Source organism: Cupressus sempervirens, chromosome 11, assembly GCF_028749045.1.
Source record: "Cupressus sempervirens isolate cs-2001-9-10 chromosome 11, ASM2874904v1, whole genome shotgun sequence".
Classification (NCBI taxonomy): Eukaryota; Viridiplantae; Streptophyta; class Pinopsida; order Cupressales; family Cupressaceae; genus Cupressus; species Cupressus sempervirens.
The window spans coordinates 275248061-275272089 of record NC_143128.1 but is presented as its reverse complement, the minus strand read 5'-3'; the positions used below and the strand labels follow the sequence as shown (position 1 = coordinate 275272089).

Sequence of the window (24029 nt, the reverse complement as noted above, 5' to 3'; positions counted from 1 at the left end):
TTCATAAACTCCTAACAGGGTCCATCCTCTAACAAGGAATATTTATATCAGTACATCATCTTGTGGATACCATCCCCACCGAGGTTTTCCCTCTGATCAAGGGTTTCCCTAGTTAACATATCTGGTGTTATTGTGTATTAGTATCTTGTTGTGGTTTCTGATTATATTACTCATATGGTTAAAGTTTAATAAGGTTGATAATTGTGATATTAGTTGAATGACTTATTCACACCCCCCCCCCCCCTCTCAGTTATATTGGTGGACTATACATTCTAACAACTTATTATGATTTAGGTTGTAGCCTGAATCTTGTTGCTACCTGTGAGAAGAGTTGGTGCCCTATTTGTATTCAGTTGTAGCTCATTCTAATTAGGTAGTAAACCGTTGTTTTTGCCTAATTGGGTTTCCATGTGATAAAGTTGTATGTTGTAATCTTTGTGTGTCCTTGTTTAAATGTGTCCCATCTTATTCTAAGTTTAAAATATTGATTCACCCCCTCCCACTCTCAGTATTTTTTGTGTGTTTCAATTTTACCATGCGAAGTCTCGTGTTTTGTTGCATGAAGGTTTCTCTTATGGGTTTATAATTTTATCCTTGGAAAAATTAGGGTTGGGTTTTAATAAAAATCTCCCTCAAAAAAAATTTGTTGGGTTTTAATAAAATTTTCCTAAAAAATTATCTACTAGCTTTTAATAATTTTCCACTCAAAAAATTATTTGTTGGGTTCTACATTTTTTCCTCAAAAATGGAGTTTTGTACTCTCGGATCTGTGTCTCAGATTTTGTTTTCTAGCTTTTCCAATTTTTGCGACTATCTATAGTTTGTTTTGGGGTGTCATACTCTTTTGTTAAAATTTAGAGGTTTTGCTATTTTTTCTCAAAATCATGTTAGCATTCTCAATATGTCTCTGGCTATAGGGAAGGACAGCTTTCTTATCCAACATCAAATTGGAGATTCGCGATGATTTTTAATCAAAAGTTTTGTTGATTCTGGGAGAGTTACTAGCAAACTCATCTTAGTGGCAGAGCCAGTGGCAAGTATTGTCTCTTGTTGCAAAGCAGTCTGAAGAAGGGAGCAGCCTTCTCTCTTTTCCTCTAGACAGATTTTGGCTACTCTTGGCCATTAACATTTTGCAGATCCAAAGGGGGTCTCAAAAACAATAGAATGTTCTAAAGAATTTGCAACCACAAGGCATGTATTGTCTTATGCAGGGTCCTTAGACTATGACCATTAAGGGCGGGTATTAGAATATTGTAATGTTTCTTTAATGGTTAGCATAGTTAGTGTTAAAGTTTATTAGGTTGTTTCAAGTTTCACCTAAAGTTCACGATTGTTTGTTTTAGAGACATCGTCTTAGTAAATCTATATAAGGAGCTTTCATCTCCTTTGTTTAATATAACATCAATTTACCATAACAGAAGCTTGTAGGAGATGTTGGCATCAAAATGGCATTTGATTAGGCATTACCAAGGTGCCAGGACAGCACAAATAAATATATTTGAATGACCAATGTAATTAATGTGCTTTATTTTTGTAATTTCATCTTGACAAAACACTAAAATTTTGCCAAGCAGTTGGTTTAGTTGAGTCTATCATCGAAATGTACCTTGCCTTTGGAAGTGAGTTGCTTCATTAGCCAAAGCATCTCTGACAATCTGATATAGTATAAGTATTTTGACATTCGAGAAAGAAAAAAATCAGAACCATGTTTAGAATTCCAATAAACTATGGGTTAAGAATTGCCTTCTACTTCCAATTTTCTTAATTGACATTCCCTTGCCCCACGAGCATTACATGAAGCTCCAACGACTCGCTTGTTTGGACTCCTACATATTGATTGAAGGTGATCAAAACTGCCCCTTATGACAATATCCATTAAATTTTGCATTACACCATTATACCATTATTGATCAATAGATGAAATTATTGACTAAAATCACTTGCCACCCTTGTCTTAAAACACAATCCATACACACCTCAGTTATGAAGTAATTGGAAAATATTTGTTTATTATTAACAAAGACCAAGAGGTCATTATATACAAAAGAATGGAACGATGTTTCCGTAGGAAACGATTGTAGAGAATAGAAACATTCTATTCTAGCTGAAAGAAAGCTAAAAAAGTTGCAGCTAACTAAAGCTAACTAAATATACACAATAGATTACCATTAACTAATAATAGACGATTATCTATTATCATAATACCCTCCCTTAATGGTTAATCTATCTATAACACCAAGCTGTCCTCTCAATTTGCCAAACTTATCAGGACCAAGAGGCGTGGTGAGAATGTCTGCAGTCTGACCTATGGTAGGAACATATTGCAAATCTATTGTCCCGTCTTCAACTAGTTGTCATATGTAGTGACAGTGAACATCCTACTGCTTAGTTCGTTCATGAAAGACTATATTTCGAGCTAACTTGATAACGCCTTCGTTATCAACAAATAGAGTAGTCAGTCCTAATGGTGACATCTGCATATCCCCAAGCATCTAACGAAGCCAAACAGCTTCACATCCTGCCTTAACAGTCCCTCTGTATTCGGTCTCTGTAGAGGAGAGAGAAACTGCATACTACTTACTGGTCCATGTGACTGCACCAGAACTTAAACCAAACACATCCGGAAGTTGACTTTTTATCATCAACAAAGCCTACCCAATCTGAATCTGTGAACCCACTAAGTCTAGGATTAGAACTTCGAGAGTACAAAAGTCCATAATCTGAAGTTCCCTTTGATGGAACTCCAAAATTTAGCAAATTTTAGAGCTCTAAGAACCATGTTCAAAAACAAGAAAATCCCTATTCACTGCAGACCTAGAGACTTATAGGTGACATAAGATTTTTAAAAAAAAACATCAGCTCTTATTATTTCTCAAGTTTGGCCTTTCCCAACTAAACAGCGGACAGCAGCAATTATATATCAGATCGTGTAACTTTCCCAGGGGCTTACTGTTATGGGCTGAGGGCAAAAGTGATTGGAGAAACATATATGTGAAGATATAAGTGATTCAATATGGAAGTTGCTAATGTCCTTGAACTCAAAGTAGCTATGATGGAAAATATTGATAAGAACTTCAAACATTACCTCAAACCATCCAAAACAGTTAGCTTGAATATCTGCCTCAAGATTCATTACAGTGTTCAAACAACGAACTTCTAGCAGGCCTAGAAATATGAAAGACGTAATTTAAGTCTCAGCAATATGTACAAAAGAAAAACGTGTGCTTAGAAATCAAGTGACAAATTTATAAGAAGCGGCTAATTAGAAGGAATGATATTGCATATACAAAGTAATATGCATGGCACCATCAGGAGTATGAGACCGACTTCATCATATTGTGAAAGCAAAATGGATTGCGCTTAGACTATTGGATAAAACTCAGACTTGCAGCAAACATGGTGCCAAGAATAACAATGGAAGAGTCTTCAATGCATGTGGGTACTCAACGCACCCGATATCTAGAAAAGAGTTAGAGAAATGAAAGGGAGGATATTGCGACTCTTGAAAAAGTACATATGGCAGAGTTTGCATGGTCGGAATACTAGTTACGTCCAAAGGATCCACTCACGTGTGCAAAGAAGTATGAGAAATCCGCTAGGCAAGAGAAACGAATACATCAAATATTCATCCACATTGAGTATCCGACAATTATAAATTCTTCAGTGGCAAAAAACATTGGTATACGACAATAGATATGAAATATGACAAAAATTTATGAAACCCAATAAAGAGATCAAGTGCCATTTGCAATTAAACTAAAAGGATTTATTATCAAAGGGATATGTGATAATAATATTGAAAGGCAGATATTAATCTGGAGTGGCGACGAATTCAACAGAGATGCATTATGGATAAATCAAGCCTTTCATGGGAGCCTATTGATTTTAAAATATTTAAAATTGTTTACAAGTTATATTATGGGAAGGTGCTAAAATTATATTTATTATGTACAAATGATTTTAATTTGTTATGGTAGACAGGTGCGATTAAAAAGAAAATGTAATATGACTTTTCATTTGAAAAGTCACAATTTTTTACATAGAAAGGATATAAATATAAGTTAGAAATTGAAGATTTAGGGAAGGGACACAATCATTGGACATTGAAGAAGCATTTTTATCTTTTATATATTTTTGTAAGGAGGAATAAGGACTCAATGTGGCTTTGAAATATAAATTTCATTATTTTATTTTTTAAATAAAATAAAACGTCTTTTGTTTATTTTGAAATGGCGTGGAGATTTAAACTGCAAGCGAATCGTCCTTTGTAATTATTTTTGGAATTCTATATACAATTTAAATGTCGGATAAGTAAACATGGTTATTTAGCATTTTAAGTTTGGTCATCGCAGATACTGTGAAATAAATAATTGTATCTGCATCTGTGTCCAGTTTGTCTCTCTACCAGAGGAGTTAAAATTCAATCTGGAGTACTTTAAGATGGCATAATATTTGATCTGTCACATCTTGATTATTTAATTGTTGGCAATAAAGAGTGTAAAACATTATAATGTTGTAAGTGATAATTCACTAAAGTTAACTCTATCGCCCGGATGAGCAGAGGCACTGATCTTTTTATTGAAGTCAAAAAAATCTATAATTTCTTTCCTGCAAACATCAAATCAATTATTTAAAACCTTATACAAAACAATCAACTATTATCTAGCATCCAGTTTCATTTTGATCGAGTTCAAGGACCTTGCCAGCCGATGAACTCCAGAAGTTTAAATTCGCTATAGAAAAGCCTTGAACCGGACGGTCAGCGTTTGAGGTGAAGGTTTGCCCGCCTAGGTGTAGCAGAGCCTGAAGTGCAGGGAAATCGAGAAGTATTCCTATTCACTGGCCAGAACTGATTGAGAAGTCCTATCAGAGAAGTGGCAGGGTCTTGGATTTCCAATCTGCGGTTTTTGGAACCAACACCCTTCACATAACAAAGCACATGCTTTGCGACCATCCAATGATCAGCCTTAGGATCTGTCATAAAGCGTGAGATATAGCTGACTGCGAAGCTGATATCAGGCCTAGTAGCAGAGAGGTGGATGAGGCTGCCTACTAGTTGCCTGTATGTAGTTTCATCAACAGAAGGAGAATTAGACTTTGCAGGTAACTTGAGACCTTTCTCCATAGGTGTCGATGCAGGCTTGCAATCTTGGATACGAAATTTGTCTAACAGAGCCCTGGCATATTTGGACTAAGAAATGAATATACTACAAGATTGTTGCCAAACTTCAACACCTTGGCAATAATGCATGAGCCCAAGGTCAGTCATATCAAAAGACTGACATAAACTCCGTTTGATTCCCTAAATCAAATATATTGAAACTACCAGTGATGATCAAATCACCCACATAAATAACCAGAAGGATGATGTCCCTGTCAGTACTCTTGATTTACAAATTTGAGTCTAAAGAACTCGTCTGGAAGCCTTGATCATTAAAGTACTTATCAACTTTTATGTACCATGCCCGAGGAGCCTGCTTGAAGCCATAGAGAATTTTTACCAATCTAAGAATCTGATGGTCTTTACCAGCAACCTTGAAACCAGGAGACTACATCATGTAGACCTCTTCATGGAGATCACCATTCAGAAAGCACTCTTGACGTCCATCTGATGGACCTTTGAGCCAAATTGTGCTATCATGGCTAGGACTAATCTGATGGTGCTCATCTTTGCAGTAGGAGCAAAGGTCTCCTCATAATCAATGCCCTAACGCTGAGAAAAGCCCTTCAAAACTAAACGAGCTTTGTACTTATCCAAAGTACTATCCGATTTGCATTTGATTTTGTAAACCCATTTGCAACCAATGGGTTTCTTCCCTTGTGGAAGATGAAAAAGGGCCCAAATGTTATTCTTCAATAGGCTTTGGTGTTCAGATGTCATGGCCTGTTCCCACTCTGGAATTCCTTCAGCCTCGGAGTATGTTTGATGTTCAAACACACTATGAATGTTGGCCATGAGAGCAAAGTTAACAGACACTGTAGGTTGGCTCCTTTTCCGAGCAGTTCTCCCATCAATGAGCTCATCATCACGAAGATCAACAAGTGTCTTAGCCCACCACTTAAGCCGAAGAGGAGAACAACCAACATTAGTATCACGAGATGCTTGGTGATCAAGTTCCTCATCAAAAGAATTAGGATCAAACTCAAGTGAAGCATCTACAAATCGAGGTGATCATACAGGGGAAGTTGGAGGTGTCTATACAAGGATCATTGGTATAACTGGAGCTGCAGGAGTTACTAGAGCCCTCTCATCAGATGGACCTAATGGAAGCCTAATTCCCAAATCGTGACCCTTCATAGGCTGGTCTACTAGATCAAGAACAGGAAAAACACACATGAAAGGTCCTCGCTCCTCATCAAAGACTGCATCACGACTATAGATGAGACGAGATGTCTCAACATCGATCAGGCAATAGTCTTTGCGAAGACTACTATATCCAGCAAGTATGATTTTCTGACTTGTTCGCTGGATATTTTACAATCGACAGTTTTGTGTAAAAATCCAGTCGCAAAATAGGATGACGAGCCACAACGTGTGAGACAGAGTCTCTCCTACCTTAAAGGGAAGGCTCCCCCTTCTCACCATCCCTTGGATCAACTCAAAGTAAGCAAGAAGTCGAGAGATTTTATAAAATGGGTGTTACCAATATCCTTTCTTCTTAATTTAAAAAAAAAAAACCACTTACTCATGGAGCGAGTAATGGGCAAGGTGAATCTCTAACTACACTTCTATCAAAAGCTGGAAATAGCAGGGCGGGGGCCCTAGCTCGGTTGGCTAAATCTTCCCTGATGCAGGGGGTTGGTCAAGGGTTCTAGTCTCCCCCGTCCTCGTGGTACCGGTGGGCGTGTCGCGCCAGTGCTACCGATCAAGTTAAAAAGTTTACCAGGCGCACTGCAGTTTATAGGGGGGCCGTGTTGCACCGATTCCTGCAGTCTAAACCAAAAAAAAAAAAAAAAAAAAAGAGCTAGAAATAGTGATACCGATAAACCTTCACAAACTCAAAGGCTACCTAAAAATGTACCGGTTCGGCTCTAAATCCCGTCGTACTTCTATATGGAAAAGCTTTACAATTAGGGCACAAGACTCCTAAAAGTAAGAATAACTTAACTATTTTGCAAATTAAGAAAGAAGTATAAGCTACAAACAGCTTCTAGCTATATATTTCCACAATTGCTCCTGATCAAAACTTTGGCTCCAATAGCTTCTTAACTCTTTTATATTCAATTCACAAGATACAATTACCCAAAACACAAGATAACATGAATCAAAGATAACTAGATGAATTATAGACAAAGCTTATAACTCACACAAGTAACAATCTCACTTAATCAAAGTTGAGTCTCAAATGCTCCTTTATATTCACTTTCTCTCAAAATAGTGCTACACAAACAAAGTTTTGTTGGCACAATTTCTCCAGAGCTCTCTTGCATAAAGATAATGATAATTTTACAATGAGGGGGCACTCTTTTATATAGGCACAAAAGTTGAGAAAAAAGTGGAGGACAAAGTGGGAGCAACTCAACCAACTTTCACCTAGTCTAACTAGAAGAGAAAATATAGGGTTATATGCAACTCGCATTACATCCTTTTACATACATGTAACTCACATTACATCCTTTTACATACATGTAACTCGCATTACATGTAATTACACTTTTTCATGTAATGCATTCTTTCAAAACCACTAAAATGAAATAAAAACAAAAACAACAATTTCAAAGATCATTTCTCAGTGCCTTGAATTTAACGATGATGTCACACACTGTGAGAAGATCAGCAATTTCCATGGTCTTTGATATGGCTTCTACTCTCACTGCATTTGCATATGCTAATTGTACAACTTTAGGATTTGTTGCCAGAAAATCTAACAAATGTTTCGTCAGGGATTTAAACAGGACGAACTTATTTATTATGTGCGAACCAAAATTTTCATAATCTACATCAGCATTTGTTAAGAAAGTAACATGAATAACCTACAGGTCTATGGGTACAGAATCGTACCTCACTCTTCTTGCTAATATTCTCTAAAGAATGACATTGCATATTATTTGTAGTCTCTATAGAGGTGCCAGTGATCAGGTTGGGATTTGTTAGTTTGACTTGTAACTAGTTATTAGTCAAGTCTTATTACTATTCCAAAGTTGCTAACTTAGAGACTCTTAATAATGGATGCATTTCAAGGGTCATGTCTCTTAAGAACATACCCTTCAATAAGGATATTTAGACGGGTATTGTATGCAGTTTTAGGACACAGAAAATATAAAGTCTAGACTAAAAGCATATATATCCTATCGGGTTCCTTGTATCAACTTCACACTCCAGTTTAAGATAATCTCAGCAATACAGTCTTCTCAAAATTCAGCATACTCAGACCTGCAAATTAGTATTTGGATCAGGGTTGATTTTCACCTAGTTTTGATCTTTAATCTCAGAATTCTTGTCATCTGAATCTGCAGATATTTACATGGTATCAGAGCCTAGTTATCAGATCTAGGGCTCTGCAGGTTGTTACATATCAGACCTGTTCATATCCAGTAGTTATTATTCATCTCCAATGGCATATACAATCAGGCCTGAGGATAGATTTGATGGAAAGGAACATTTTGAAGCATGAAAATTCAGAATCTTGATGATTCTCAAAGAGAATAATGTTAGACAATTTGTTGATGGAGCATCCAAACAGCCATCTGTTGAACCTCACAAATCCACATGGTCCAATGGAAACAGGAAAGCCATTCAAATCATCTTGGATGGAGTTAAGAATGACATCGTACCCATGCTTACAAAACACCTAACTGCCTACGATATGATGAATGCATTACAAAATGCATTTGAAGTAAATAATGCAACAAGGGTCCTTGCACTAAAGAGACAACAAAATCACATCCAAATAAAGAAAAGAGAATCAATAAACTCCTATTTTCTAAGAGTTGCTGGTATTAGAGATGAATTGGCAAGCATAGGAACCATCATAAATGACACCGAATTAACGCTCATGGCCTTAGATGGACTGTCATAATCATGGGAAACATTTGCACAAGGTATAAGTGCTAGAGATAAGCTTCCAAATTTTAACAAACTTAAAAATGATTGTCTTCAGGAAGAATCAAGAAAACTAAAGAAAGGAGGAAAACCTAAAATGGAAAATGAAGAACTTCACATTCTCAATGCCAACTCTTATAAAGGCAAGAAAAAGCATTTCAAGAAAAATAAAGGAAATCAGAAGAACGGAAAGTCCTAGAAAGACCTATCAAAAATAAAATGTTTCAAATGTGAAAAATTTGGACACTTTAGATCAAATTGTCTAGAAAACTCCAAACAACAAGCGAACTGCACAAATATTGTTAGAGAAGAAGAAACTTATGATACAGAGAATCGTGTTTTGTATTCCTCCTTATCAAATGAAATCTCAAATAAGGAATGGGTAATAGATAGTGGATCCTCTAGGCATATAATGGGATACAAAGAAACTCTGGATTTCTCGTCCAAGAAAGTCAATGGTGAAGTTACTATTGGTGATAACTCAGCACATTCAGTTAAAGGGATTGGTTGCTGCACTTTGAAGCTAAAAACAGGAAATACTCTCCTTCTGAAAGATGTACTATATGTACCAGGGATAAAAAGGAACCTAATATCAATTACAGCGTTAGAAGATGGACACAATGTTGCATTCATGGATGGCAAAGTACTAACTTGGGCTAAGAATTCTTCCATCAAGAAAGCCAAAGTAATTGGTCAAAGAAAGGGATATTTGTATGAACTAAATATAGAACCCATTCAAGCTCTTGTTCACAAAGCAGAAGATTCAAATGAAATATGGCATAGAAGATTAGGGCACCTAAACTTTAAAACCCTATCTACTATGAAAAAAATGGTTACCGGGTTACCAAAATTAAAACAAGATCACCCTAGTATTTGCTAAGGGTGTGCCCTAGGTAAAAATACTAGAAGACCTTTTCATGATAGTACTAGGAAAACAAATAATGTACTAGAATTAGTTCATTCAGATTTATGTGGACCCATGTCTGTACCCTCCCTTGGAGGATTCTAGTATTATGTCTTGTTCATAGATGACTTCTCTAGAAAAACATGGATTTATTTTTTAAAATGCAAAGAATCAGAAGAAATCTTACAAAGATTTAAAGAATTCAAACCATTAACTAAAAAATTTTCAAGACATAAAATTAAAACCCTTAGAACAGATAATGGAGGAGAATATACCTCAGATTTGTTTAAAAAATTTTGTAAAGAATCAGGGATCAAGAGGGAGTATACTGTTCCTTATAACCCTGAACAAAATGGGGTAGCTGAAAGGAAAAATAGGACAATTATAGAAGCTACTAGGGCTATGATTTTTGACCAAAATCTAGAATACTATCTTTGGGCAGAAGCTTCTTGTATGCTGTATACATCCAAAACATAAGCCCTCACTCGTTTCTTAAAGATAAGACCCCTGAAGAAGTATTTACTAAAATAAAACCTAATATAAGTCATCTCAGAATCTTTGGATGTCCTATATACATTCATGTGCCAAAAGAAAAGAGAACCAAATTGGAACCATCTGGGAGGAAGGGTATCTTTGTAGGGGATAGTGAAACTTCTAAAGCATATAGAATCTTCATACCTGGACAGAAAACTATTGAACTAAGCAGGGATGTAGTCTTTGACGAAGATCTTGCATTTAAAAAGGCAATAAATTCTCTTGAACCCTCTCCTTTATCAAATTCTGAAAGCATAAGTGAGTTTGAATCTCAGAAGGAGAACTTAGAAGAGGTCGACGATGATGTAAACCTTGAAGAAAGTTCAAAGAAAAGGCCACTTTGGGCCATAAAAACAGTTGAAGCAGCTCAAAATTTTGCTGCACCTTCAGGATCAGTCAGAGAAATTAAAAGACTTAAAAGATTCTCTAGTTATACAGCAAATATGATTGATTTATCCAAAACAAAGCCAACCAATCCTTCTGATGCTATTAAACATCCCGCTTGGAAAGAAGCTATGACAGAAGAATATCAATCAATTATGAAAAATGATGTTTGGAAAATAGTTCCAAGGCCAAAAGGAAAATCCATTGTTTCTTCAAAATGGTTATTCAAAATAAAGCATGCCGTTGATGGAAGTATTGAGAAATATAAAGCCAGATTTGTAGCCAGAGGTTTTTTTCAGAAAGAAGGAATTGATTGTGAAGAAACCTTTGCTCCTGTCACCAGATATACCACCGTTAGAGCTGTCTTAGCAATTGCCGCCTCTAAGGGATGGAAGCTACATCAGATGGATGTAAAGACAGCATTTCTCAATGGGAAGATTTCTAAAGAAGTCTATATAGAGCAACCGGAAGGATTTGAAAAACATGATCCAAATGCCTTTGTTTGCCGACTCAAGAAAGCTCTTTATGGGCTTAAACAAGCTCCCAGGGCCTGGTATGAAAGGATTGATAAATATCTCACTGGCTTAGGATTCTCCAAAAATGCGGCTGATCCGAACTTGTATTATAAAAGAGATAAAGATGGTATGGTAATCTTGATATTGTATGTTGATGATTTATTAATCACAGGTGATGATCATCTTATAGATCAATGCAAGAAAGAACTTATCAGAGAATTCGAGATGAAAGACTTGGATCTTCTTCATTACTTCCTAGGATTGGAAGTGCGACAAAATGTTAATAGTATCATACTGAATCAAAGGAAGTACACTTCAGATATCTTGAAGAAACCCGGAATGTGGAACTGCAAGTCCATGTCTTCTTCGATGGAAACCAATTTGCATAAACTTAAAAAAGCAGCTGCAGAATCACCTCCAACAAATTCTACTCTCTACAGGAAGATAATTGGATCTCTGATGTACCTTTAAATACAAGACCTGATATTTGCTATGTGGTTCATGCCTTAAGTCAGTTTATGTGTGAACCTAAGGAAATTCACTTAGTTGTTGTTAAACACATTATGAGATACCTTCAAGGTACTCTTAACTATGGGCTCAAATATGAGAGAGTGGCTTTAGATTTGCATGGATTCACCGATTCAGATTGGGGTGGAAGTGTTAAAGATAGGAAAAGCACTTCAAGATGTTGTTTTTATTTAGGATCAACGATGATTTCATGGATATGCCGAAAGCAATCTTCTGTAGCTCAAAGCTCCACAGAAGCTGAATACATTGCAGCAGCAATGGCCTCTCAAGAAGCAATATCGCTAAGGAAGTTGCTTGTGGGATTATTTGGGCAAGCCATGAATCCGACGATCATTCATTGTAATAATCAAAGTTCTATCAAGCTCTCAGTGAATCCAGTTTTCCATGATAGATCCAAGCATATTGAAATTCCTTACCATTATCTAATAGATATGGTAGACAGGAATTCTGTTAAATTGGAATACATTTGTACTGCAAATCAGACAGCAAATATACTCACCAAACCTCTATCTAGAGTAAAGATAGAACATTTCAGAAAGAGACTCGGTATGATTGAGTTGTAATTTATTATTTAATTACTAATAAAATGATGAATTTTATATTTGTCAGGCTATTGACTGTTATGGGCTCCACCATGTGTAATCATTATTTAGAGGTGACGATCTCTGAAGTAATGAATACTTATGTAAAAGACATTATGAGAGGTGACGATCTCTTAAATAATGTCCTAACAGTAGATTTTACTATAAGATCCAGGTTAATTTTAGATTGTCTTGTGGCATTGACATGTTCATGGGTCACAAATTGGATAAAGGAAGAATTCTAGAAATTCTTCGGGTTTATCCTGTATTCTAGTAAATCTTAAATTCAGGATCTAGTTGTGATTTAGAAATACCAATGTCTATGAGTCACAACGTGTGTCTTATCACTAGTAGCAGTGATTTGTCACATTACAGGTTTAGTAATATGACTCAATATCATGTGTTTTATGATACTATGTATTAAGAAGAGATAGACAGATATAGAGTATTAATTCTTGTCTAATATCTATATTGATGTTGCTCGATATAATATCTCTCTGTAGGAGTATCAAGTTAAGAGGGAGTGTTAAGAAAGTAACCTGAATAACCTACAGGTCTATGGGTACAGAATAGTACCTCACTCTTCTTGCTAATATTCTCTAAAGAATGACATTGCATATTATTTGTAGTCTCTATAGAGGTGCCAACGATCAGGTTGGGATTTGTTAGTTTGACTTGTAACTAATTATTACTCAAGTCTTATTACTATTCCAAAGTCGCCGACTTAGAGACTCTTAATAATGGATGCATTTCAAGGGTCATGTCTCTTAAGAACATACCCTTCAATAAGGATATTTAGACGGGTATTGTATGCAGTTTTAGGACACACAGAAAATATACAGTCTGGACTAAAAGCATATATATCCTATCGGGTTCCTTGTATCAACTTCACACTCCAGTTTAAGATAATCTCAGCAATACAGTCTTCTCAGAATTCAGCATACTTAGACCTGCAAATTAGTATTTGGATTAGGGTTGATTTTCACTTAGTTTTGATCTTTAATCTCAGAATTCTTGTCATCTGAATCTGCAGATATTTACAGCATTGATCCTGATTGTATATTATGAGTTTACTCTTTCTACTACAATGAGATTACTAGATTCATCAATAACATGGCATCCCATCTATTCCTAATCACAAGAAACACTTGTTTCAACTACCTGACAATCTCCAAAGGCTGCTTGCAACTTTGTAATCAACTTCCTCAATGTTTCCTTTTTGTAATCAATGAGCCCTTCAAATTTGAAGAACATTTCACACTACAGAAGAATGTCACATGTGACCAAGGCATCCATATCAAATCTTACCATTTCATCCCAATCATTGAGGATTTCCTTCAAATTATCCACTTCTTAAGACAAAGAAGAAATTAAGTATCGCTCCATTTCATTCATCTCTTTGACGCACCTAAGAACTACAAATGTCTTCGTGATGGCTCGAACTCCTTCAAAAATGATTTCCTGTATCCAAGACTTGGCATCTTCAATCAGCTTTCTCTCCTTATATGTTTGAGACATAACAACACTGAGAAGATTGTTGCCGAGTGACCTCGTTTAGGCGAGAGACCTCCTGTTTCAGTTGATTTTTCTTCTCCCATAGCTCGTGATTTCTCTTTGATACATTAACCAATGCATCTTGAGCATCTTACAAATAACTCAAACGTGATTGCTTCCCGATTTCAAACTTAGTAAACTTGTAATGAGAACGAGTAAGTTCTTCAACAGGTTTGTCCACCAAGAGCTCAACAACTTCAACAAACTTGGTTTTGTCTGAATCAACCAAAATCTTTGAAACAATCTTCTCTTTCAAAGATTTGGATTTGGTCTTCTTAACAGGGAGATTTTTCGGAGGAACAACCACTTTTCTTCTCTTCGTTGTTATTTTGTTCAACCATGTAGGCAGACCGAAACCTTTATCCATAGAAGCAAATACAGTGGAGACCATTGGCATTAATCCAGATTGTATTTCTGTTGTAACAGAACAAGATTCAGTCTATAGAGTTGAAGGCATAGGAACATACTGAGAAGATTCTGTCATAAAAAGCTCAAAACCTGTCAAAGACGTGTCAAGTTGGGAAAGTTGACCACTTGTAAGAGTTGGAAAATCTTCAAACACATTTGCTAAATGTTCATATTGTTCACTTGCAAGAATGCGAGGAGCAGAAAAAGAAATAGTAAGAGCCATTGTATTGACTTCCGAGACTAGAATAGGAGTGAAAATAGTGGAGAATGAATCCACATCGTCATCTACTTCATGCAGAAAAGATTCTTCATGTATAGACGGTGCACAAGCTTGTGCAGGCTTTGGGGGAGATATGATCATGGCTTCCCCTTCTTCGTCTGAATCTTCTTTATCATATTTTATCTCTAGTTCTTCTTCTGATTCTTCCTCTAATTCTTGAATTGGTTCAAAGATTTAAGATGATTTGGCTCCTTTTCCACCCTTCAATTTGAATTTGAGGGAACCCTTAGCATCAAAAGATGAGGCACCATCTTTCCCTGTGATTTCTAGCTGTGACTTCCTGCCAAGAGGACCAAAACTTCCACAATCCAAGCCCATCTTAGGATTTACTCTTTTAAGGCCTTTATTTTTCAACCATTTATTAGTATTCACTAAAATGGATTGAACTCTATCCATGATAGATGTACTTTCTTTTTGTTGCCACTGAATAGGAAAAGGTCACTTCTTATCAAAGTCGTTTTGATGAAACTCTGGATCAAGGATGTTGCCAACATCTTCAACTTGGAAATCTGAAGGGATCTCCAACATGTTAAGATCAATTATCTACTGCAGAGTTAATCTATAGTAGCCCATCTTCATGATGTCAAGCTTTGTCCTCATATCAATCCAGATGTCTTCAATGCGATGAACATGAGTGTAAGCTCTTTTCATTTGAGAATTCATCTCTCGGTAATCAAAGTAATCTCGCTTTGAATTTCTTCAAAGTGATCACTACAACTCTGCTTCCATGTTCTTTGCTTTAGGTACAAAATTGATCAAATAGTTGCCAATAGCCAAAGTTTTAGCTGAGGTAATGCCAAAACCAGGCCTATGCATAGCATGTTGATCACTCTGCACATCCATGAGCTGTCTAGCTAGCTCCATCAAGATGATTCGATCTGTAGCATTCCTAGGTTAGCTATACAGTTCACCTTTAAAATACCCAACTCTCAAGTATGAGAAAGTTGGAAACTGAATGAAAATACAACCGTATTGGCTCACCTTTTCCCATGCTACATCAGATACTCTTTTGACAAATAACTATTTATTGAACAAGCACCAAAAATGCCCAAAGAAGGTATCTTGGACTCTTTTGTATTGAAATTTGCTATTTTTGAAAGTTTTTTGGTCATTGTAATCCCAATTGGGAACCTAAAGACGATCTCCCTTCGTTGAGAGACCAAAGAAAATTCCCATGGCAATAGCAATGTAAACAAGGTAAGAGTTCATGTAGAAGAGCGTTGAAGTTCCCACGTTGCCTATCTGTTGGCAAAGTGCAGTGCTGATGAGCTCTCCCGAAAAGATGTGTTCTTTGTTTTCCATTATTTGAGAGATGAACTTATACATCCATGGCTCAAAATTAGTAGAATCTTTGAGATCGCAAATTCTGCTGAGAAGGATGATGAGATCATTATATTCTTGTTTGAAGTTAGACTAAGAACAGTCTTAGGCCATCTGGAGAAGTTGTTCATTTTATTGTCTAACTAGTAAAAGTTGACAAATTTCTGATAATCATCCTTTTGCCCATTCTAGCATGCCAAAGATGATTCCTTGGTTAAATCTGCACATTCTACTTTATGTGTAACCATGAAAATTTGTTCAATGACCTCAGAATCAAGGCTAATGATAACCTTGTTGTCAGCGTCCTTGATAGTCTTTGTCTTTGGAGTAAAATGTGTTGAAATAACTTAAGATCGTTTCTGTAAATGTACTCTCATTTCCATTGTAATTAATGATTTCCAAATGCAGATTTGGATCTTATATATGTATAATATGAGAGGAGACATGTCTCTATAGTTAATCACCATTTAGTTTATAAATAACTATATGCATATCTCATCTTATATATATAATATTAATCTATTAACCATATATGTAATATAATATAATATTATTATATCATTATATAATAATATATAATGCATAATATATATAATACATATTATATTACATATATCATATATATTATATATATAAGATATATAATTCATAATATATTATATTATATATATATAAGAATCACCAATAATAATTTATCTGAAAAACATAAACACAGATTAATATATCAAATAATCAATGTTTTACTTCTACTGACGCTAAAACATTAACAAAATGTCGTGCACATTCGAGAAGGAAATCAAGTTCTATGGCCACCATAGGAAATGTAAACACCAAGTGAATGTTACTTATTTTGATACACTTCATTTCGTGGCCAACTGGAGTTTCAACTCTTTGCAGAAAATCAGCCACATCCACATGACCAATCTTCGTGTCCATCACGTTATCAAGAATAGATATGACTGGTGAGGAAGCTACATGAGCCAACTCTTTATCATATTGATATTTCATTATGCCTTTGGATTTTGATGGTGAGGACATTTCTTGTGCTTGTACTACAATACAAAAATCTCAAAACATAAATGCATAATCAAATGGAATCGCCATACAAGTTGATTTGTGATCAGCAACAAAGATTTAGAAACAGATTGGAGACTTTGTAGATCCAATGAAATGATCTCAAAAAGAAATCATATGCATATGCAGTGAATAAAAATGAAATGAACGGAATGCAGAATGAAGTGTTGTGAAGGTAAATGGAAGATGGAATGAGACAGAATGAAATGAGAATGTGTGGAAGTGGAATGCATGGGAATGCATGCAAATGAAGATTGCTGATTTTCAAAGGTAACTTAGGGTTTTCAAAGCATTATTGCATGAAAAATGAGTACATGTAAGTGCAACATGTAACAAGAGATGAAAGGTGAGATGAGATGCAAATGTGGATGATGGATGCACTTTACATGCAAGTGCGAATGGAGGATGAGATGGGAAGCATGGAAAAATGCAGAAACATGTATTTGCTCATGGAGGCGCAAATGCATATGGAGAGATGAAAATGGAAAATGGAAGAGCGATAACAAGCTCTATAGTCACCTTTGGTGAAAAGATGAAGTCAAAGTACATGAAAGATGAAAATGACATCTTTTTGACTTTTCAAAAGTGAATTTTAATCAAAATCAAACCTTTTGGATGCAATTACACGTAAGATTTTTCGTGTAATCGTGCCGTATGAATGGATGCAGAAAGTGAGATGAGTGAAAATGGAATCGAAAAATGGGATTGCATGCATGTCCGGATAGTGAATGAGATGAAAAACATGCAATCGCATTTGTCGAATGAGATGTGAAATGTTGTGGCATGGAAACAGAATATGGAACGTAATAATGCTTTCACATGAAGTGAAACAACAAGTTCCTGGGAAAGAACTTGTGACTTCTCCAAAGTGGAGAAAACTGAAAAGCAAGCACAGAACACAAAAACACAAAAACACAAAAGAAAAACGTACCTTTGGAAAGTGACTCAAACATGCCAAGATGCAAAGCACTTCAACACACATTCGAAATTGGAACTTGGGAGAGAACCAAAAACATGAAAATGAACAAATTCTTCATTTTTAAAGGAAAAATGCACTTTCCATGGCATACATTTCAACAAGTGGCAATTATCAAGCAATTATGTGCATAAAATCAGCGAGATAAGCACAATTTAAATAGCAACAAAGAAGAAGTCCACTTACATGAAGTTTAAGTGTCAAAAATGAAAGAAAAAGATGCTCCAATGTTGAAAAATTCTCCAAAAATGCTAAGACTTTTTCCAACTTTGAAAATTCAAATGGGAAAGGGCAGAAAACAAGGCATTTTGTGTGCTAGATGCCAAAATGTGCCCTAAAAATGCTCCAAGATCCAACATTTTTGAAAGCACATGCTATGGAAGTGTTTTAGTGAAAAATGCTTTTCACCAAGGAGAAAGATCAAATCGATTGTGAGTTTAAAGGTGGAGATTTGTATCACAATGCAATGTAATAACCATAAAACACCAAGTCGATTCATCTACATGCAAAAACGTTGATCAAAAATGGATGTATTTGGAGTTTTCTTTAAAAACGTGCCCTAGAATTGAGCTTCCAAAAACAATATTTAGCATGATAAATCCATTCTTGAAGCAAGAAAACTCATTGCGAAGCAAAAACGCCTTCAATTGAGAAAATTTCATACAAATCCACCAAGAAAATCTCTCTCAATGATCAAAATCGGGTTCTTGGAAGGCAAATGCATGCATTTCTTCAAAATCGGACTTTTTGGAGGACAATACACATTTTAAAACAAGGTTTTAGTTAAAATCAGACCTTTTTGGGTGCATAGCATATTTTTAAAACTTTCAACAAGGAAAATCGTGTTGAAGTATAGCATCAGTCGAAGTGATATACACATTACATTGAATATTTGTATTCATGATTTATATGAATATTGTTTTATGTCTCATATTATTGATAAGAAAATATATATATATATATGTATGTATGTATGTATGTATGTATGTATGTATGTCTATGACTTACATAAGCTTCTGGACATGGCTTTGTTGTAGCCTCTATTGGATTGATTTCATTAAAGCTACCTCATTGATGATAAAATTGTCCTTAAGATAAGTATCTTATATATATATATAATATATGTAATATAATATGTATTATATATATTATGCATTATATATTATTATATAATAATATAATAATATAATAATATATTACATATATGTTTAATATATTAATATTATATATATGTTAAAAAATATAGTTATTTATAAACTAAATGGTGATTAACTATAGAGACATGTCTCCTCCTCTCATATTTATATGAGATCTAAATCTGCGTTTGGAAATCATCAATTACAATGGCAATGATTATACATTTGCAGAAACAATCTTAGTTACTTTAACAAATCGAACCTTTTGGGTAGAGACATGTCTCCTCTCATATTTATATGCGATCTAAATCTGCATTTGGAAATCATCAATTACAATGGCAATGACTATACATTTGCAGAAACAATCTTAGTTACTTTAACAAATCGAACCTTTTGGGTGCATAGGATGTTTTAAAATATGCAAGTGATCAAAATCGCACCTTTTGGGGTGATGAGCATATTTTAAGTTACATCTTACATTTTGGATGCAAAGACATAAAAACTTACCTTTTGATACAATGACATCAAAAAGGTCCACTTTTGATAGCTTTTTGATGTGATGACATCAAAAAGGTCCACTTATGATTCCAAGTTGAACTTTATATGAAGTGACATATAAAATGTCCACTTTTGATGGATTTTACATGTAATTGTATATAAAAGGTCCACTTTATAAACTTAAGTCATTTAATCAACTTAATTTCATAAATATGTTACTAATTGGGACATAAACAATATTTATATATCATATTTAAAAATACAACATATAAATATCATTTAAAAAGTAACATTTAAATGAGCATTTGATTTAGAAATCAAAAATTAAACTGAAACTATATAGTTATATAGTCACTTTAAGTGAAAAATCAAAAAGTAACTCAACTTAAAATTATAACATAAAGTGCACTATAGTGGCTTTAAGTGAAAATTTTAAAGTTAAAGTAACTTAAAAACATAACAAAAAGTGAATTTAAGTTATATTTTTCAAAAAGTGAAAGTCAAATTAAAAATATAACACGATATTTTTAATTTGTGTTGTTGCATCAAAAAGGTCCACTTTTGAGGCACTAAAACGACCATAACTCTTGACTGACAACTTCGATTGAGCTCTAAGTTAGGCTGAATTGAACGAAAAACCGAAAGCCATGACATGAGCAAAATTAAAGGAGTAAAAACCAGCAAACGCAAACTCAAAAGCAAACAAAAGGACGATGAAGGCTTCAAAAATCAAGCAAAGGCTCGATAGAAAGCAAAACGAAAAAGACTTGACGAAAGCCTTCAGTAAAACGATTTGATATACGAATTGAAATTGATCGATCAATCAACATTAAGCAATTGAATATCAAATTCAAACTTAGAGATATGTGAAACTAACTTGAAAAAATTTCATGTTGTTACCAACATTTTGTGGTGACAATATGTAGGACAACATGACTCTTGGCATCCAACTTGGTGCGTGCCGCATCAGGGATCCAAACAAAAGCAAGGGAGCCAAAAACTTTTAGGTGACTAATTCTGGGTTTGTGACCTGACCAGACCTCTTCCGAAGTTTTACTTTTGAACGTCACTGTGGGTGACCGATTCAAAAGATAAACTGTAGTGTTGATTGTTTCTGCCCAAAACTTCTTCAAAACATGACTGTGTTCAAGCATAGATCGAGTCATCTCGGTGATTGTCTAGTTCCAACATTCAACTACACTATTCTGTTGTGGTGTGTGAGGTGTTGTTAACTGGCGTTTGATGCCATGAGTATCCAAGAAGCTAGAGAAAGCATTAGAACAAAATACCCCCCCACCCCCAATTGTCTGATCTAAGAGTAATAATAGATTTCCCAAACTCTTGTTCAAGTAAAGGTTTAAACTTTTGAAATACAGGAAATGCATCTGATTACTTTTTAAGGAAATACACCCACATTTTTCTACTAAAATTGTCAACAAACAACAAAAAATACCAAGACCCAAGAACAGAAGGAGTGGCCATAGGGCTGCAAATATTGGCATGAACAAGCTGAAGTACATGAGAAGCTCGCCATGAATCACCACTTCTGAAGGGTGTGCAATGTTGCTTCTCAGCCTGGCATGCATCACAAACTCCAAGTTGTTGAGTCTAAATCCCTAGCAATCCAAGAACAAATTCATCCCGAGCATGCTACGAGAGATATTGCACATTTAAGTGCCCATATCGCTTATGCCAAAGTCTGCTAACAGAAGACCGTCGAGCAATCATAGCTAAGTCCCGAAAATCACCAAAATTAGTAAGTTGGAAAAGACCATGATCCTCAAGACCCACTGCAACAATAGACTGAGTCGCCCTATCAGTGATGGTACACTGATGTGAACTGAAGGTGACATCCAACTGTGGAGAATGTCGCAGCAACTGATTGACTGAGAGTAGATTTAGTTCCATCACTAGAATGTAGTACACATTGAGGAAAATGGGATTCCTCCTAGTAGATTGTATCTGAATGTTGTCTTTGCCAACAATAGTGTACTCTTATCCGCCACCAAAAATAACAGTTTGAATAAGGCAAGTGGTTAGTGAACCAGTCTTTGAGATGAGTGAAGTGACAAGAGGCACTTGAATCAATGTACCAAGCAGACGACTTCACATGATTTGCAGTTCTTTTAGCGATGAAGGTGTAAAAGGCAAATTTCGTTTGCTTAGTGTGCTCTACATTGTTTGTCAGAGATGCCATGGCATGTTTTTCAATGAAAAATGTGAAAATCTGTGAAGGCACATTCTTCGAGGCAAAATAAAAGACAAAAATTGTAGAGTGACCTAGAAGAGAGATCAAAAACACCAAAAGGAATATGTTGGTTTTTAGATCCACTGGCTCGAAAATCAAGGCACCCAAAAAAAAAATGACAACCCAATTGAGCTCTCGAAAAACACACCAAGAATCTCCAAGTCAAAAAATTCCAAGCTCAAAATTTAGGGTTTCAAGCAAAACCCTAGCCAGCAGCCATAGAGGTCAAAGTTGCAAGAAAAATGGTAGTTTGAAGGCAAAAACATCAAGTTTTTCTTAAAACAGATTGTGCAAGGACTGAGTTGCAGAATAGGGCACAATATACACCAATGAAGGATGTAACAGGCGCGCAATATTGGAGAATGATTGCAGGAAAAACGGCTCTAAAAATGAGCTCCTACAAAAGCCCAATGATAAGACTGTGACTCGTGTCTGGAATCCCTGTAAATCGCACAAAGAGGCACTAAAAAATCACACACGAAATGACTGGAAATTGCGTTCAGTAGAACGTGGAAATACAGCAAAAGATCGCACCTGGGAGAAACATGAATGTACAGAAAACCATTAGTCCTAAACCCAGCTTGTGATTTACATTCAAATCTCTCTGAATGAAAACCCCAGTTTGAATTAAAATATCTCCGACAAGTTATTTCGAAAAATAGCTACTCATAATTTCCAAAAAGAAATTATTTTCGAAAAAATTTAAAAACCTTCCTCTGATACCATATTACAAAGTAATTAGAAAATATTTGCTTATTATTAATAGAGACCAAGAGGTCATTATATACAAAAGAATGGAACGATGTTTCCTTAGGAAACGATCACAAAGAATAGAAACATTCTATTTTAGCTGAAAGAAAGCTAAAAAAGCTACAACTAACTAAAGCTAACTAAATATATACAATAGATTACCATTAACTAATAATAGACTCTTATCTATTATCGTAATATCCTCACTGCCTTAATGCTCTTATTCATAAATCAAATCCTTTGCTTTCTCTAGCAATTATATGTCGGTCTTATAGTGTATCAATATCGTTGCTCCATCTTAATGTTGTGCATCAAAAAGTGGTAAAATAGCATGTAATTAATCTGAATCATACCAATACAACTCTAGAATAATAAGGTTGCACCAAAGAGACCAGAAGCATATGCATGTACATGCAAACATCATAAATACGGAAAAATCATCTCTCCTTATTTTAAACAGCCAATTTCCTACTGTTCTAATGTGACTTGCTTAACCCTCTACCCACAGAAGTAAAAAGGAAACATTTCTCAGAATATACAGTTTGTTCCATCTACATTTAGCACAACAAAATCTATTGGCAAAAAAATTTAAGGTTGCATGCATTACCAAATTCAGAGGATCTGTAAGTGGCTTCCATTCAAAGACATGCATGTCTGCAAAACCAAGTAATTAGTGAGAAACAACTAAAATTTTCAAGTTTTGTTTTTTCTTTTGCAAAAATCCTTTATTTGAGCTCATCACAGCAGTGACTTCTAAATGACAATCTAATTACATAATGCTCAAAGGACGTTGGATAAAACCCAAGCAATATCACTCAAATTTGAAGACTTTATAATTTCTTTTTCTTTTTATTTTAATTTCTATTTATATAGAGAGAAGTTCTTTGCCTATGAAATCTTGAGCATGGTAAAAAAATCCTAAACGAACTTGACCGCAAGCTTCATTCTATAGCTAATTCCTATAAATCCTATAAAATAATGCATGAAATAACTTCAAATCAAAATGATACAAACAATAGCATATGATATGATTGGTATAGAAGTTTAAAGAAAAAAATGGGGAAAACATAGCAGATAAGGAGAAAAGACATGGCTATAATTAATAAACTTCAATTTCAAACAACATTGAGAGTTGATGTGTCCAAAATAAGCTCGAGAACATTAGCACAGATACCCTCTTCCTCCAAAAGATTGGCCTCATCTGCCTCGTTCATTTCTTTCTGGATAACTTGAGCTGCTAATTTCTCGCGGATAGCCTCCTCTGCTGAAACATGAAAATGTTCATAAGGTGTTCAC

The 24029-nt window shown here is 35.2% G+C and overlaps 1 protein-coding gene across 17 annotated transcripts in view; it reads right to left on the bottom strand.

Annotated features, from left to right (window-relative positions):
• The window catches only part of LOC149529181 (uncharacterized), a 272432-nt gene that overhangs the window by 198940 nt on the left and 49463 nt on the right, over positions 1 to 24029 (bottom strand). For 9 of the 17 annotated variants that reach the window (XM_089811677.1, XM_089811680.1, XM_089811681.1 and 6 more), the window contains 2 exons: positions 23908 to 23994; positions 23341 to 23387 (listed from right to left, as the gene is read on the bottom strand). In XM_089811677.1, coding sequence (XP_089667803.1) covers positions 23341 to 23387; positions 23908 to 23994 — 134 coding nt within the window. Of the gene's footprint in view, positions 1 to 23340; positions 23388 to 23907; positions 23998 to 24029 lie in introns of all 17 variants that reach the window. The other 8 variants (XM_089811676.1, XM_089811678.1, XM_089811679.1 and 5 more) reach the window with 1 other exon arrangement.